Below are 18,115 nucleotides of genomic sequence, written 5' to 3'. Positions count from 1 at the left end.
AAAATATATTTGTTCCAATTATTCTCAGAACTTTATACAAGCTATAACAAAACTTACAAAATACTTAAGTGGCTAATTTTGTGTAAAACTAAACTGTTTTGATATTACAGCTTCAATATATAAATTTCATTATCAATCTTAGCAATACTATATTTATTTCTCCCATTTTATTCTATATCATAGTCAAGCAATTTATGAAAAACAGATTGAAGATTTACCTTTTTCTCGTGTGTTTAATGAAGTATTACACAAAAAATAAAGACATTTTAACTACAAGTTCTAAATACACACAAAATCTAAAGAATTAATACCTTATTAATCTTCTCTTTAGGATGTCTCAAAAGTGCAGGAAAATAGGACAAAGCATTAAAATTGAGCACCACCTGGGTCTGTTCATCTGTTCCGGTAACAATATTTCCTACTGCTCTTAAAGCAGCTGTCTGAAGTTTATAATTTCAAACAAAATATCAATTAACTGACAATTTTCTTTATAAAAATAAAATATCTGATACCTGTGGTAGATTATTTCTATATTAAAAGTACAATAAGACTTAAATATATTTCTAATCAAACTGTGTTTTTTTTCATTATACTTTCACAAGTTGTTTTTTTTTGTTATAATAGCCTTACTGCATTTATTAAGGAGGAAAATGAAAAGACTTTGAAAATTTTATTCATTTAGAAAAGAGCTACAGACATTGAAAAGACAAACTAAATATTTAACATGAACAATTATTAAAATGACTAGCTATAAATTCATCACCTGAACTTTGACTTCTTTGTGACTCAAGAGAGGTACTAATTGTTGAACTACACCAGCATCAATGACCATCTGAAATGTATTCAAACTATGTATCAGTTCTAACTTCTACAATTACAAAAATATTAGTTATACATGTACTAAAATAAATATTTTAGAGTTTGAATGAATTCACAAGATTTTAAAAAGGTACAGCACCAGTTAATCCCAGAATTACCACCGAGATTTATATCGGCCCCTAATAGTGTTTTACAAAGTTTTGTGAATTATTCATGTACCAAGCTTCTTGTGGGCCACAATTTTGTTGGGTAAAGGGTTCCTAATGATAAAAGCTTTATGTCAATTGTAAAAACAAATACCATAAACATTATAGTTAATTCCACTAATTACTGATGGTGGCCATCCTATATTTTAAACAAAAAAATAATTAACTATATTCCTTGTTTCAGGTCAGTTTTTGAGAATTGCAAAAGGAAAAAGAAAAATTAATATGTGAATTTTAACTCATAGTCAACAGTATAAAACAAATTGATAATTTGAAGAATAATGATAAAAACATCAACTGTATCATTTGTACACAAAACCAGTGTATTTTTTAACAACGTTAGATACTGTTACTGACTGGCTGCAGAGAAAATCTTCTGTTGATAAAAATTAAAAACAACAAGCACTTTAATTCTAAAAGAGAAAAGTTTTAGTGAACAAATCAGGTTCACAAACTTCAAATCAAACTTCCTTCTGCTTTTTAAATTCAAGTTATTAAAAACTTATCTTTAGCATATGCAAGTGGCTCTGAATCAATATTTTTACAGTAGCTTGCATGTGTGTCAAGGGTATAAATATTTTTCTGAATGAAAGATACAGAAAGAAGTTAAAACTCCAAAGATTCTGAAAGAATTTTGGGTTATCAAACAGAATAAAACAAGAAAACAGCAAAAAGAGAGGAAAACATTAAAAGGAAAGCAAAGAAATGGAGAAAAAAACTGTATGCAGTTTACTGATTTTTGCCACTGAAGCTGTTATAATATAGTACTCTTACAACTAGTCAAAATAAAAAATTAACAATAATTTTGAAAGCCTTGACTTTCAGTCTAGAAAAAATTTAAGTTTTATGAAAATTTGCAGCTAGTACATAACATATTATAATATTATCAGAGCTATCTAGTATGCTTCTCGAATGTGCCATATTTGCCTGAATATAATGCACACCTTTTCCTCCAAATACCTCTAGAAAAGTAGATTCCACATTATATTCCTGCACATTCAATTTTGTTAGATATTTTGCAAGAAACTAAGAACAAAATATTAAATGTACCATTAAAGGTTTCTAAAAATGTTGCATGTCCTAAGCAAGACTGGATAGATGATGACATGAAGGAATCAGATTAAGATGAAGCAAATGAAATGAAATGAATCTGATGGTAGCAACAATCTTAGCAAAGATGAAGATCTGTGAAAATGAATGATTAGCTTGGTGTATTACAACGTAATAAAATTCAATAAATTTTGTAAAATTGGCAAAAAAATTACAAAGAATATAGATGAAAATTTGAGGAGAAATCACCTTGGTTATGCAGCCCTCCCTTTGTGTTACTTGGATTTTTACCTCTTGATCCATCATGAAAATGTTCAAAAAGGGTAGTAAACAACAACCTTTATGTATGTATTTCTTTATTTACATCATTTGCACATCAGTCCAAAATTGCATGAAAATTGGAAAATTCCAAGATCCAGCACAGCTCAGGTCCCAAGCACTCTGGATTTGGGATCAATATTGGAATGTCTTGAAACCTAGAAAGTTCTGTTTATTTAACACAAAACTAGGCAACTGGCTATTTGTGTTGTGCCTACTACAAGGATTGGAACCAAAGTTTACATGTTACAAGCCTTCAATCTTACTGTTGAACTGGAAGAAAAATCACGAGTAAACATCCTACCTGTATCTGTTCATTACCACCATCAGTAAGATAGGACAGTGCCCAAACAGTGTCAACAAGAATCTGTAAAGAAAATAATTTATAGATGGAACTGTAATTCACATCTCAACAAACAAAATGTTTTGTTACAAACTAGTTTTGCATTTTTATTTCAAAATAAGTGTTACATTTAGATACCTTACATATACCTTTCTACTAATATCCACTATTTAACCCATCAGCTGCAGTTGCTCTAAAGGTATGGAATGTTTGTATGCCGTACACTGTATACGACACACCCGTATTCAACTGCTGAAGATGGACTGTATCCTACATGACAAATCAATAGTCAGTGTTAATTATGCTATTACTATGACAAATGCTACACAACAGCATCATCATTATCAAAGTGGAAAGAGTACATGCACTATACCTCACTTAAAAGGAACAGGGACTGATGCCATAAATTTGATAAATACCCACTTCTTTTCTGTGTGATCACAGTGCTTTTACTAACTTAACAGCAACGATTATTTCAACTATCAAACATTAATTAATAGTTTGTACAAGCTCTAAATGTTATAGTACAATTTTCACTTCTCAGACTGCAGTTAAAGGCATATAACAAAAAGTATTTCTTAAGGTTTGCAATCAACACAAAACTAGAAGGCACTAAAATCAATACAAAAAAAACTACAGTTCAATTTCCCTGACAATCAATTTTATTTCATTTGAGATATTCCAGTTTACCAAAATTGTTAAATGTTCTCCATACACTGCTGTCACAAAATAATAAAGCTATTGTCTGAAAACCTCAACAGTAAACACTTCTTTTAAATCCATTATCAGAAACCTTGTTCTAGAGCATTATATGTACAAGTTTCATATAGCAAAAAACATTCCCCATACTATAATTATGCAATCCACAATAACACTGTAGTTATCATTACTGCTTTCACAGGCTAAGCTAGTGCAGTGAATGATTTAATAAATTTAATGGCAGTGTGCACATCTGCAGCAACAAGTTTCTGGAGGTTAATCACACTATAAAAAAAATAAATCAAAACATCAAACAAGAGTTATACATTGTATTACATTTACGTAATACTATATTTAATTAACAAACTGAAAAAAACAATTCATAACCAGTCTTCTTGGTTCATATGTATATGTTCCATACTCATTTTAAATCTTATAAACTGATCCATGATGTAAGCAAAATGTATTAATGAAAAATAATTTGTAGTTGCCTTTAGATTCAGATCCAAAGCACTATCTTTCAATGACATGGAAAAGTTTCCCATAATTCTGCAAAACCACTAAAAGATAAAATGAAACAGTAAATTTCTAAATACGTTTTCACTTGTTTAAATTAAATGGAAATTCACTACTTGAATAAAATTTACTTTCATTATAATTTTGATAAGATTGTTTTTCTTTTAACCATTTCATCATTATTGTAGCTTAAAAACTACATGAATAAGCCAATATTACTAAGTTACTTTATAACGTAGTGTTTTTTGTGAAAACAAGTAAGTTATGCACTAAGAAAATTTCTTCACTTACTAAAAGAGAAAAATAGATTCTGAATTCTGGTTGGAAATGCAATTTTTAGCATGTTATAAGACACAGATACCAAGCATTAGTAAAGATACTTAGACTTCACATATCATGAAAGTAAAACTACTGATCCAATTTTAAACAAATTGTTTCTGAATTAAGATATTTTGTTATCACTCCAACATTTTATATGAAAAACAAACTTCTTCAATCAATGGAGGCAAAATTAAGAAACCAAATATTTTTCCAGTTTTATTGTTTATACATTTCAATTTATACTTCCAGTAAATATACTAACAACAGTATTAGGTTATATTTTTGTCATTAAGTAACAATATAAAAACCATTGTTGAAATGCATCGGCACCAAAATGCACTGGTTTTTTCATAACTTAGCAGCTAAGGAACCACTTTTTCCTGTATATATTTTTTTTTTATTGTTTGCCTCAAAACCAAAATTTGCAAGCAATGCATGCTCACACATGGGTAAGTAATGATACCCAGCTGTACACTCTCATGATCCACTTAGTATGGAAGTAAAATTTTAGGTTTCAAAGTTCTTTCCTTGTTTGACTATTTCAGTAACACAAACACTCATGAACACATGCTGGCATCCACACATCTTTCTACAATTTCTATTTGTAATATAAGGAACTATTTCATTTCCATAGTGTTTTTCACTAACTTGCCTTATTAAAAAGTTACCCACATGCATACACAGATAAGTAATAATATGCAGGTGCAGACAGACTCCACTCACAGTATGGAAGCAAAATTTAAAGTTTTTAAATTTTCTTCTTGGAGCTTTGGCACTCTCTCTCTCTCACACACACACACACACATACCCTTTTGTTGTTATAGATTAACCCTTTGACCCCTGACCTGTTGCAAAAAGGGTTAATGGATCACCAAGAGAATATAAGGATTATTCAAAAAGTCACACTATAAAGAAATAAAAAGCAGGTAGTGAACTTTGAAATCACAAATGTTTCATCTATAATGTGAAGCCAGTGGGTAGCAAGCACACAGAACTTGTCACTTTCTGTATACATCCTTATTTCTTTCATGGCCACACAGGTGCAACCCATCAAGTGCAAAAACTAAAAAAACTACCTCATTAAATTTAAAAAAAAATTATAGAAAATAAGCTCAGTTGTTCTTCCTTAGGGAAAAGTTTCAGTTGAAATTCATTCAGTAAAAAAAGTTTATATATTTAAATCTTGTGTAAAAAATATTCTTTTTTAAATTATGGCATGCTCCCAATGAAACTATCATTGTTTGGGAATTCTCTGAATTTTTTTCTCACCACAATAAAAGGAAAGTCACAACAGTTTTGATAAAAACAATGCTAACTTGTTCTTGTAGCTTGAATACATGTGTAGCATTATCGCTTTTAGTCAACTGCTGATTCTCAACCCCCAACTATCATAATGTGATGTAACTGCATATATCTCAACTTCAAGTAAACAAGTTACTGATGCAAGTACATCATGAATACTGTAACTTGCAAAAACCAAACAGGCTTCTACTTCAGCAAAGATTCATGTAAAAATCAGAACAAACTGATAAAAGCTGAGAATTGTGATATATTACTTAAACAAAAGGTTTCTATTAACAGTTTCAGATACAATTACAGTTCTGTTTTCTTTTTAACTGTAATTTTATACTCAATCTGAATTGTAAAATTGAGGTATAAGAGAAAAATGTTTATTGTTGAACAAAACAACGCCATTGTTAAGTCATTTTGCACTCGTGTTTACAAGTTGTTACATACTTAAGGTGAAGCCTTCTTAACGGTATAAAAAAAAACTGACTTGCTTATAAATTTTGGCAAAGTAAAGAAGAATTGTATGCTAGTTGTTGTACACACACAGTTAAACTACAAGCATTACTTTTCACATCCAAAGAAATATAAAATTTACATTTTTAAAATAACGTGGAAAGACAAAAATTGGTAATTAAAATATCTTCAAAACTTGCAAGTTCTTACAAATACATATTGAAATAAATCTGTAAAAAGTCATTCCAGGCTCCTAAGTATTCAATCTGATATATTTTAATGCAATTTAATGAACCTTAAATCAATTGCAGTGGATCAAGACACCCAGGTTTCAATAGTTATGGGGGCATGATTTCTAAATGAACCTCATTATTTCTATATGTGGTTTAACTTTCAACAAAAACTTGGCTCTCTGCTTTGAAATTTAATTATGTTAATTTAAAATTATCTTTTTACATGTAATTACAGTTATTTTGTTACAAAGTTAATTAAAATTATCTTTAGCCAATTAAATGCCAAAATTACCAAATCTTATCACTCAACCTTTTAGTAGTTTGGCTAAGTAAACAGCTGCATTGAGCTATGAAATTCATGATGGTTACACAGAGACTGCTCCAAATATACAAATACAAACCTTACTCAGCCTCACAGATTTATTTAAAAATTGCTGTAAAGGATTTACTCTGTCTCTAATTATGTAGCAATAAAATATTAACATCTCTAAAACAAACAAAAATACCTTTATATACAGGAGTAATTTCTAACACTACACCTTAAAACATACAAAACTGTGTAATTTCAAATATCTGCCATACATTTATGAAGCCAAAAACTGTATTTCTTACATTTATATCAGAATGATTTATCAACACACACAATGCTGGAAGAAGTTCTTTGATGGTATCCTTTGGTGGAGGTGGTTCTTTGTTACGACAGAGATTTACTATAACCCAAGTGATATTTCGAAGGAAAGAAAGTGGAATATCTGGTTTAATGAAAGTCAGTAATGGTTGGACAACACCTAAGCTAATGACATAGTCTCTGAGATGGGGACCATCACCTACAAAATTTCAGAAACAGTTCATTCTATTAAGATAGGAATTTTGATTTAGTCTTTTATAAAAGTAACAACCCTAATAAAAATGTAATTGTTGTTATAATTTATAAATTTTCCACAGTAGTATTTAAAAAGCATTTATTTTCAAGTACAACATGAAGATATATAAATCACGTTAAAACCCAATTTAATACTTACCAATAATATTTCCTAGTGCCCATACAGCTTGTTCACAAACATTTTGATGGGGTGACTTCAGAAGTTCTAAGAATAAAGGAACTGCACCTAGACATTTGAAACACAAATATTATGTTTAGGAATTCATCTAGAATTTATACCTAGTATTTTAAGTTATTTTAGATTTAAGTAAAGTTTAATTACACTACACAATGCATATACATACATACAAATTTAACTGATGTTGGTAAAAAGTCAAAAACCCTTTACTGTAAATGAGATTGATGGACATGACAAACAAAACTTCAGTTATTATAACAACCAACCTGCATTAACAACAGCTTGTGTCTGTTGTGATGTTCCAGAAGCTATGTTGGTTAAGGCCCATGCAGCTTCAAACTGAAGGGAAGGACTAGTAAACAGAGAGAAAAAAAAATACTGAAGAAAAACTTACAAGTGTGTATGAAACTACGCTTGCATACCACTTAAAACAATATTTTAAAAACTTTTTTTGGTAGCAAATTAAAAATAAACATCTACAAAAAAGTTTACACATCTGCAGTTGTGTTTCAGTAATAATAAATTTTCTTTATGCAAATAGGTAGCTTAAATATTATTTCCCAAATCAAAATTAAATTTGGAGGGGCTAGAATCACAATTAAGAGAAGAGAAATGAGAAAAAAATTCTTAAAATTCAATTCTGTCATTCATGTTTCTTTCTTCTTTTTTTTTTTTAAGTAAGATACTGGGCTGGAAATGGCTAAATCAATAAAGCAGTCACAAACATCTGTAGATGAATATATATATATTATTAAAGTTTTTAAATATTTACATGTCCAATAAGCATCCAGTAAGAGATATAAATAAAAGTAATTCAAATAATTTTTAGCAAACTTTTTAGGGTCATCAAGAATTCTCATTTTTCAAATCAAAGGTTATTTACGGGCAACTGCAAGAAAATGATTGTTAAAGACGTTCGACTTAAAATCAAAGTATCTGACTAAAAGTTATCAGAGCAAAACTACTTTCATTTATACTTTAATAGTTGGTCTGCAAACATTTTTCTTGGAGTGCAACTTGAAGTTTCAAATACAGTTTGATTATTAATAGTTGAAAACTCATAATGGCTAAACTGAGCCAATACACTGATGTATAGAACTTTACACATACATACTTTGTGGTTTGCAGGCAATGTACCAGGATGGGAAGTATTCCAGAATTGATCAAGTCATCAATTGGAGGATTTCGATCACTGGACAAGAGTTTTCTGGAAAATTTTAAACCCAAAGTTAAGTATTTGAAAGAATAGTATCACATAAGCAACAAAATTAAATAATTATCCTTGCAAACCAATGAGCTTGGTTTTATATTTCAACAGTAAAGCTTATAAATGACAGGACTATGAGCAAATTATTTATGCATCAACTTTACCTAAATAAAAGTTGAGAAATTGTGATAAAAAATTGACAAAGTAGTCAAAAAGAGTGACAGAATAAGTATGCTTATACAAGTTATTTGAAAACAGTTAACTAGATAAGATTATTTACAAGAAACTATAAGAATTCTTTCTTACAACATTCTAGATTTCACTTCAAAGATTCATACAACTGTTATGTAATGCATCAAGAATTCCCAAATACTTGTATTGTTTGATAGAATTATTTTAATTTTTCTATATTTACTACACACATCTTTATTTAAATATATTAGCCTCTAATCTGATTGTCTGATAGAATTATTTTAATTTTTTTATATTAACTATACATATTTTGTTTAAATATATTTCCCTCTAAACTGATGATACTGCTGTTAAACAAAAGTGAAAGACATCACTAGCAGTCCTACTGTAATGTGATGATCTTTTCATTAAAAACTAATTCTTTAATGTTAAAGTCAGAGAAACATGATGAAACTGACCAGTTACTCACAATTGAAAAAAATTAAAGTCAAACTGAGGAGTGAATATTACACAACATGTATTTTTTCCTCACATCTACTGGATGCAGTCAACCAACCCAGAATTCACATCTTACTCTGAAATTTTATAAGGTCTTTTCTAAAGTTAATTTTAGGAGTAGGAGGAGCCATCTACCATGTAAAACAAACAAACAAACAATTGGGATCAAGATATTAAAACCAACTTAGAACTGCTTTAATCCAAACTTACAAAAATTCACTTAAATAAATTTGTTATTTAAACAACTTGAGAACTCAAAACCAACTAAAACAGCACATATGAAACAAGACTAAAACCTCCAATTATTATTTCTTTAAATAGCCATTATTTAACTTTATGGCCCTGAAAGAAGAACTATTTCCAGTTTTGAACTATAAAACAACTGGTATAAAAGCTTACTGTAAAATGAGCATTGAAAATTTAATTAGGGTTCCACACATGTGACAATTGTTTGTACTCAGTCACCTGATCCATGAATCCTATTTTCTCATGATCTCCATTATATATATATGCAAATCAGATTCCTTTTTTTAAACATCTGAAGTAAACATGGATAAAAATATACTGCTGCTCCAAAGACAAAGAAAATAGTAGCCAATAATTCCCTTTCTGATAAAATAGAATTGGTTATATTTTACATCTTTAGAACTTAAGAATAATTACAAAGTATCCCTAAAAAAGTAAAATTCTTTACTTATTGAGTTGTTTTCACACTGTCAGCAATCATGTTGACTTAAGGTTTTGAATATCTTTTAAATAATGCAGTACAAGTGTCAACTTGTTCAGTCTTCTCTACTGTCCAATATTCTACATGATGTATTGTGCATGTATCAAAACATTTGCTGTATTGGATTTTTAGATTTGATTTTGTCAGACCTGGAAGTGTTAGGTACACCTTTGACTTCTTCCCTCTACTTTCCCAATTGCTCACTATAATTTAGATTTCTTAAATGTGGTCTCATGGTTGTGGGATTATATTTAAGATTAAGCACCTACTTGAGATTCATTTCAATTATAAAAATTTAAAATTCAAATCACAGACTTTCCACAGGTTTAGAGGAAGTTGGGTTCTTAGTCAAGAAATTAAACTGGACCACAACATATAAAAGATGCGACCAAACAGAATCCAGAACCAGAGTAAATTGAATTTAAGGGATAATCATTGAAACAAACCAACCTCATTAGACAATGGACCAAAATGAGATTACTCAGGAAGGCAATCTTCTCAACAGAGTACCTCACCACCCAAGAACATCTTTAAAATAATACATAAAAGTAGAGTGGATGTCATGGAAGTTCTCAGTTGTGGTTGCAGACATAATTGGCATTCAGTGTCAGACTAAAGCATTATTCTGTTCCTACAGTAGAAAATACACAGAAAAGGAAGCTAGTAACAAATAATGACTGAATATGTTCATAGTGAGTCTCCCCTTCATCTGGAAAATCACCCTAGTCAATGAACATCCAGGGAGAATCAAAAACTTGGACAGACCTAGGGATGGTCTTGAAAACTCTTGACCAAACAAGGTTAAGTAAAGATAGGAGTAAAAATTACAAGGTTTTCTGAAATTTGTTTGGAACTAGAAGACACCACATGGAAAATGGTCATTTCAATTCCAATTTTTTTTAATGCTATGAAAGGGATGTACATATGAAGGTGAGGAAATTAACTGCTAAGGTATTATCAGCCACCAATCAGCATCTATTGTCAACTTTCAGAAGACGTTATGTTATCAATGCAGCATTAGTGAAGAGGTATATGTAACAACAGCAGACAGTCATTGTAACAATTCAATCTTATGCAAAGGAGACTGACTGCAATGCAGTGTTGAAAAAAGAAAAAAGTTTGATATTAACGCAATGAGTGGATTCAGTGCAACAGAGCACTGAAGTTTGCTGAAGTAGCTGCACAGATTTTTGTACACTGGATGCCACCCATTCTTTGCCATTTTGCTGAATGAAAGAAAAAAAAAAACTACTGAAGTGAGAAATTTTTGACAATTATTTCTATAAGAAATGCCAAGGGTGAGATATTCAAATCAATTTAACAAGGTACAATAAAATTGTGTATCTATAGACTACTGATACGTGGTACACATATACATGTATATATGAAAACAAAATACATAAATATTTGTTTTTTATGCTTTTCTCTGTCAATGCTCCTATCCTTGAAATATTTCTTGTAATCACTCAGTGGAGAAAGTTTTTTTTTTTTTTTTACAACCATTCACGGGAATTGGGGGGGGGATTCCTTCATAAAATGAAAAACTTTTTTCTTTAAGTGCTTCTCAGATTGATCATTCAGCACGTGAAGACTGATGTTTCATGTTTATATCAATATTACATTTTAGGACTTGCAAAAACATTTTTCATTTAATGAGAAAATTCTGACAAGGTGAATCCACCGAAACAAGGATCTCACACTATGAAAAGATAGACAATGATTAGTTTAATAAAACAGATGCCTGTCACTGTTAAAAGGTGTGTTGAGTGGTATGGATATACTTGGGTTACCATGCTCAACACAGGTGTGGACTCAAATGGTGAATGAGTAAATAACAGTGAAGAACTTAATTACTAATGATCTGATTTGACTCAAAGAACAATGACTATAAGAAAATTAAACCTAAAGGTGAAGAAACAGCAATGTGATGTAAATAAAATTGATTCATTCAGATTAGTTAACATGTTGACCTGCAGAACACCATTTGAAGGGCACTGAGACCGATGACAAAAGCACTGCCTTATGAAGGATATGGTGATACATAAACCAAAGTTAATTTTCAGGGTTTTCAGGGACAAAGAAAACAAGATGGACCAGTAGCATCAGACAGTTTGTTAATGTAGCTGAAACAAGAAAAAAAAGTGTGATTCTTCATAATACATAAACAATCTTTTGTGGAACCCTTGAATGTTTCATGAAATTAAAGATAAAAAAAAAAAAAAGCTTTAGTATAAAGCCTTCCATGAAAATAATGTATGCAAAGCTTTGAGAACATAAATATCAAAATACCTTTAGCATGTCATAAAAGTAAATATGGTTTGAGTAAAAGATGAAAGGAGTGAACAAGTCATTATAAAGGTATGAAAAATAGAAAAACTAAGAAAAATTAAAATCAACTCCCATTTATGGTGATGTCTAGAAACATGGGGCCACTAAAAATCAAAGACTTGGAAGAAAACTCAAAAATCTGAAAATCTGCAAATAACTGACATTCCAGACATAAATGGCAGAAGTGTGAGACTATTTTGCACTTCAGATGCATAGTCTTGCGTAAATATATGGGTTGAAGAAAATTCACACCTTGATTCCACTTTTTACCCTAAAAAATACAAGTCTATTAGTCACATAAAACTAATTATAAAGACTTTTACTTCCATATCACAATCTGTGCATTTTTCATGTTTAAACTCATAACACCTTAGTTCAAACTAGTACCGTTACAGTGTAAAATACAGAAGTTCACACTGAACAAGTCTTGTGCTGTAACCAACTGAGAACTGTAACATCTGGCTATACAAGTGTCAACTCTCACTGTCTCTGCTATGTTGAAAGTGCAATCTCAAACATGTACTCACACCTTTAAATATATTACTTCACTGGAAATTGAAGCCAGATCTTGTGGTTACAGAAAATGAATACTTCTCAAAGTGCCATGTTTATGTAAACATCACTGAATTACATGATTTTACAAATACCACATAACTTGTCTTTTCTCTAGTGATGTTAGGTTTTTTTGGTAAACTGAATGGGATTTTTGTTACTCATGGCCATGTACACTTAAGGTGGAGCTTTAAGATCAAATGCAAACCAAAATAATGTATGCAAATACTTTTTGCATACATTATTTTGTTTAATGGCTCCTACAAATCAGCACATTTCTTCTTCCTTAATATTAAGCAATGCTATCTTAATTGTCTGTTTACACAAATGTTAGTAGACACAATAAAGCCCAAATAGAAAATGGAAGATGCTCCAAATGCCATTTACTTTCTTGTAACTGATTAACAACAACAAATTGTAATGATAATACAGTAATTTGCAAAGGATAGAAACAAAAGTTACTTGATCCACATGTTACATTAGAGCATGTAACTAAATTAATCTTATGTATCGGGCTATCAGAACTAGCCAAATACTCTTCAAGCAAGCACAGTTTAGATCAGATACTATTTAATTATTCAACATATGTAATTGTTACTTTGGTTGAAAGAACTCTCTCATAAATGTGAGCTCTTAATAATAAAAAATGTTTAGCACTTAACAAAAAAAGACCAAAATGATTAAAATATTGTAGGTATATTATACGTGACAATACACTTAAAATGATGATTTTTTTTTATTCACAGTGATAGAAAATGTTAAATTAATGTCAAATTAGCATGTAAATACAAGCTCCTCATAGTACAACAGCATACATATTTGGCATAAAAAACAATTTCTTTAAAATTTATACTAGAACCCAAAGTTAAACAAATGGGTTTATAAACACATGCACTCTATAACATAACACAGGTCAACTAAGTGTTAACTTAGGAAATTAATTCATGTTATCCAAACATAAAACATGGGGCCAAAAACAGAACGAAATACAAGTCTTGACATAAGCCTTAAGCCAATATATACCTTGCAGTCTGCACTGCACTAAGCTGTACTCCAGGCTCAGGACTAGTGGCATTTTGAACAATGACTTCAAGATTTGTATGGTTAAGGCTTCGATCTGCTTCATCTTCATCGGTTGAATCAGCTTGTGGAACATTTCTTCTCTTTAAGAGAGACTCATCTCTTTTACTCTTCCTCAATTCTACTGTCACTTCATTTCTCCTCCTTCTCATCTCCTGTTGTTCATGAGAAAAAAAAATGTTGGAAGGCACAAACAAGTCAGAATATAAAACTAATGTATATCTCAGAGCTTCCAAAAGTTTTATTTCCTTATCATGAGTCCAAATTTAAAAAAAAAAAAAAATTGTTGCTTACTTCTGATTATATAAAACATTTACTAGCATTAAACATTATACATTAACATGTAAAATTAGACAGCTTTTAAATGGGATCAAAGGTACATGTATAAGAATTTCATTCTCCAAGTATTAAAAAAAAGAATAATCATATTAAAGAACTTCTCTGGATCTTTAGACCACAACAATAATAACTTTGTAACGTACTCTGGACGTTTTCATCAAAATCTTAGTAACTTTGCTATGTACAAAGTTTTTAGTATATAAATGAAACATTTTGGATAACAGAAATGTTATGATAAAAATGTACATAATGTGATTGGACAAGTCAGTATAAAATCAGTGATGCATTGTAATTAGTTTAATGACCACTGATTTCATTTGTTAAAAAAATAATAAAAAATAAAAATGGATGCATAGATCTTTGTATCCACTGACATCCAATGAGAAAGTGATATGAAAGGTAGGGGCTTTGGATGTCCCCAAATGTATCTGGTATCACACACTCATTTTTGGATTTTGTCATAGATTAAAACTGGCCAAATAATGTCACAAGTAAATGCTTCAATAGTATCATTATAGCATGTGTCTGAAAATGATCTCTAAATCTTTTTGCAATATAATTTATCACTAGTTAATATTAACTACTGCAATAATAGATAAATAATAATATGTAAACTTATTCACAATAAAACTAAATATCACATTAATGGAACAATATTAAATTTATTTGGATGTTAGTTTTGGAACTTTACATCCTTTTCATTCTAGCATCAGACTGAAGAGAACATTTGAAATGTTGAAACTACTATCCATATAAATCTGGCACTGTTCCATTCGTGTGGATTTAAACTTTAACTATTGTGGTTAGCTGAAACAGCTAAAATACAAACTACCAAACTTGACTCAATAGTAAGCAAACAGCTTCAATGCATGCTTTTAAATGCATTTTCTCCCAATTTCTCAACATTTTAAAAAAGTAATTTAATTCACATCACTGCTGATTCTTATCAAGTATAAGCAAAAGTATTCACCAGTGATGGAAGATTAAGTTAATCTACAAATTTAAATTATTTCAGACTTTAAAAAGTTGAATGTATTGTATTCTTGGTTTCACTCAGATCCAAAGTTCTGATCAACTTATATCACCCATCCTGAAAAGTAATTGTTAAACATTTCAGTCATGCTGAGAGCTGCTCACCAACCGTATACAGTAAATCTACATTATTATTTATGTTACATTCTGTAGTATGAAAGATAGTGTGATTAGTTGCTATTATTTCAGTGTAGAATATCTTGCTTGTGAAGCAAAATTTGACATCAACATTATTTATGCTTGTTCTCCTGAATTTTGAGCTCTGTCCATGTCCATAGTTTTTCAAATGCAGTGTTGGAAGCAGGGGCTGCAAATGGGAATCATTTCCACTCAGACAAACATAACCTTTTGTAACATATACAAGATTTCCAGAATATAACATTTTTGGTGCAACAGCTATTATAAACAAAACAATGTTTACATGTATCTAACCTTTATATACTTTCCAAGTTGAAACCAAGTATGGTGCATCTCAATACAGCTGGTATGAATATTAACACTTTTACTCATAAAGCAGAGAACATTTTGACCTTCTTAGTCATCTTCAGGTTAACAAAAAGTTTGCTACTGACTGTTGCTGGGTGCATCTTAGTGATGAGAGTATAAATGGATACAGGATTTAACAGAGTTAAATGTTAGATTATTAATTAGTATAAAAAGTGTTTTTATTTCTGGTTTTATTTGTTGTATAAGTAGGGCTTCTTTGATTTTGCATTTGTTTATATGTTTCTTTCCTTAGTATCTGGGTGTTTTCTATGGTTGTGTTGTGTTTGATTTGCAGTGTTCAAAAACATGTGAAGGTGACTTTTTGTGTTCTTAAAATCTAGTTTGCATTTTTCTGTTTGTTGCATTGTATTTTATAAATAATGTTGGTGTGTTTACAAAGCATCAATAATAGAAGATGAGTGTACATAGGTTGGTTTTGTTTGTCAAATCCATTGGCAAGTTTACTGATCATATATATATTTGGTCAAAACACTTTGCCTATTACAGAACTGAAAGAATTTTAAAATCTGACTTTCCATCAGTGAAACAAAGACTGTCCAAAATAAGATAAATACCTGAAAGCTAGGTGATATCTGTAGGACAAAATTTGTACATGTATTCATTCACCAGTTATTTCTATAACATATGAACTTACTTTAGCAAAAAGATGTAATTATGCTTATCTTTGTGATGTACTCTTATGACAAAAGCTTATATTCTACAGATGTAGAGATTTATCTTGCAATCTTACTATGATGAAATTGACAATTTCCAAGCATGAATAAACATCTTATGGCATGCTGAATGAATTACATCACTTGTACAATGTATAGTACTTTTGGACAGCATAGATCTTGAAAATACCTACTGTATACATGTATGTGTGTTTGATGTATTTTGTTAGCTAATCAAGTAATTCATGTTTAAGTACATAATTATTTCTTTTCTTTCATCCACAGAGATGCCAACTATTTCAAATGACTGAGTGTAATGATTGTAGACAGAGCTCATACAGATATTGTACAACCACTGGATACAGTTTTGAGTCATTCATGTCTGTGGATCCATCTGTGGCTAAACTGTAAACACTGTTAGTAAGTATGCTTGAAATAATTTTTTCATCTTCACAACCCAACATTAGTACAATGGCTGTAGGTTTGGTTCTAGCACAGCCATATTTTTTCATTATATCAGAGTCTTGGAACATTTTTCTGAATAGATGTCCTGCATGATCGGCTACAGCTAGGGGTGAATTATGAGCAATGACAAATTGCGTGAACATCACTTCTACATTTATGGTTTCATATTCTGAATTCTTATTCATAAATGTTGTTATCTGCACCATTTTTGTCTTCGCCTCAGCCTTTTGTTGGTGAGATGCCGATTTTGTATGTCTGGAACAATCATTTATCCCACCATGCGCCACAGAAATATCGATGTGACAAACTGTACAAAACGTATGATTGTCACTGACATTTGATGCAATGACTAGATATTTTGCACTCTACTCTTTCCTAAATTTTTGATTCACAGTTTTAGTCCTTTAAGATTTGCCAGAAACAAGACAATCTGGTGAATGAGGTCTCTTTTTTTCTATCTTGTGAATGATCACATTGGTGTTTCTATGCCACTTAGAAAACGAGAAATACCCATTTATGCTGATTGGCTGACAAGCTCTGATGACGTAACTGCGGATTACCCCATGTACACAGTATGGAGAAGCACCGCACTCAAACTATTGGTAGATGTCAGAGATACAAATATTTTTTATTATTTGAAGCACAAAGATGATTATCGCAAGTAGCCATTTGGACTGTCTTTTATTTATTATCAAAACTTATTTGTATCTCACTAGAAATTTTCTTTTCACCCCTTTCAAGACCTGGGGGAACAATTTATCACTTTATTCTATAAAGTGGCCTATATAATATATAACAATTTGGGAGTTGCAACAAGTTGTAATATTTGTCTCTATGAGCATATAGTCGTAACGTATACACCAAAATCATAATGATTACGCTCAAATCGTAATGGTTGGCATCTCTGCATCCAGTAAAAATTAATACATTACATATGAGTAATATTGTTGGTTAATTTTGCACAAAGTTACTCTAGGGCTATTTGCATCAACTATCCCTAATTTACATAAGACAGAAGGATGTTAGGTAGCTAACTATAGGGCCACCAGATATGTTTTAAACCTGCTGTTCTCTTGTCCAAAAAAAGGCTTCAGGATGCTAATTTATCCAAATTAAAAAAAGGAAAAATTTGCCTAAATGTGAGGCATTCACATACCAAGGTGAATCTATAAAGTTTTCATGCACACAAGGTACTTGCAAATTGAGAGGTCAACATCATTGGAAGC

General features: G+C 30.6%; 1 protein-coding gene across 1 annotated transcript in view; it reads right to left on the bottom strand.

Moving 5' to 3' along the window:
- LOC143244014 (importin subunit alpha-3-like) overlaps positions 1-18,115 on the bottom strand; it is a 41,053-nt gene that overhangs the window by 14,769 nt on the left and 8,169 nt on the right. The window contains exons 2-9 of the mRNA XM_076487956.1: positions 13,837-14,048; positions 8,424-8,516; positions 7,576-7,661; positions 7,271-7,357; positions 6,861-7,075; positions 2,698-2,760; positions 764-832; positions 312-440 (exon numbers count right to left, since the gene is read on the bottom strand). Coding sequence (XP_076344071.1) covers positions 312-440; positions 764-832; positions 2,698-2,760; positions 6,861-7,075; positions 7,271-7,357; positions 7,576-7,661; positions 8,424-8,516; positions 13,837-14,048 — 954 coding nt within the window. The remainder of the gene's footprint in view (positions 1-311; positions 441-763; positions 833-2,697; positions 2,761-6,860; positions 7,076-7,270; positions 7,358-7,575; positions 7,662-8,423; positions 8,517-13,836; positions 14,049-18,115) is intronic.

The sequence above is a fragment of the Tachypleus tridentatus genome, chromosome 2 (assembly GCF_004210375.1).
Source record: "Tachypleus tridentatus isolate NWPU-2018 chromosome 2, ASM421037v1, whole genome shotgun sequence".
Lineage (NCBI taxonomy): Eukaryota > Metazoa > Arthropoda > Merostomata > Xiphosura > Limulidae > Tachypleus > Tachypleus tridentatus.
The sequence above is the reverse complement of the archived record's forward strand: the minus strand, read 5'-3'. Positions and strand labels throughout refer to the sequence as shown.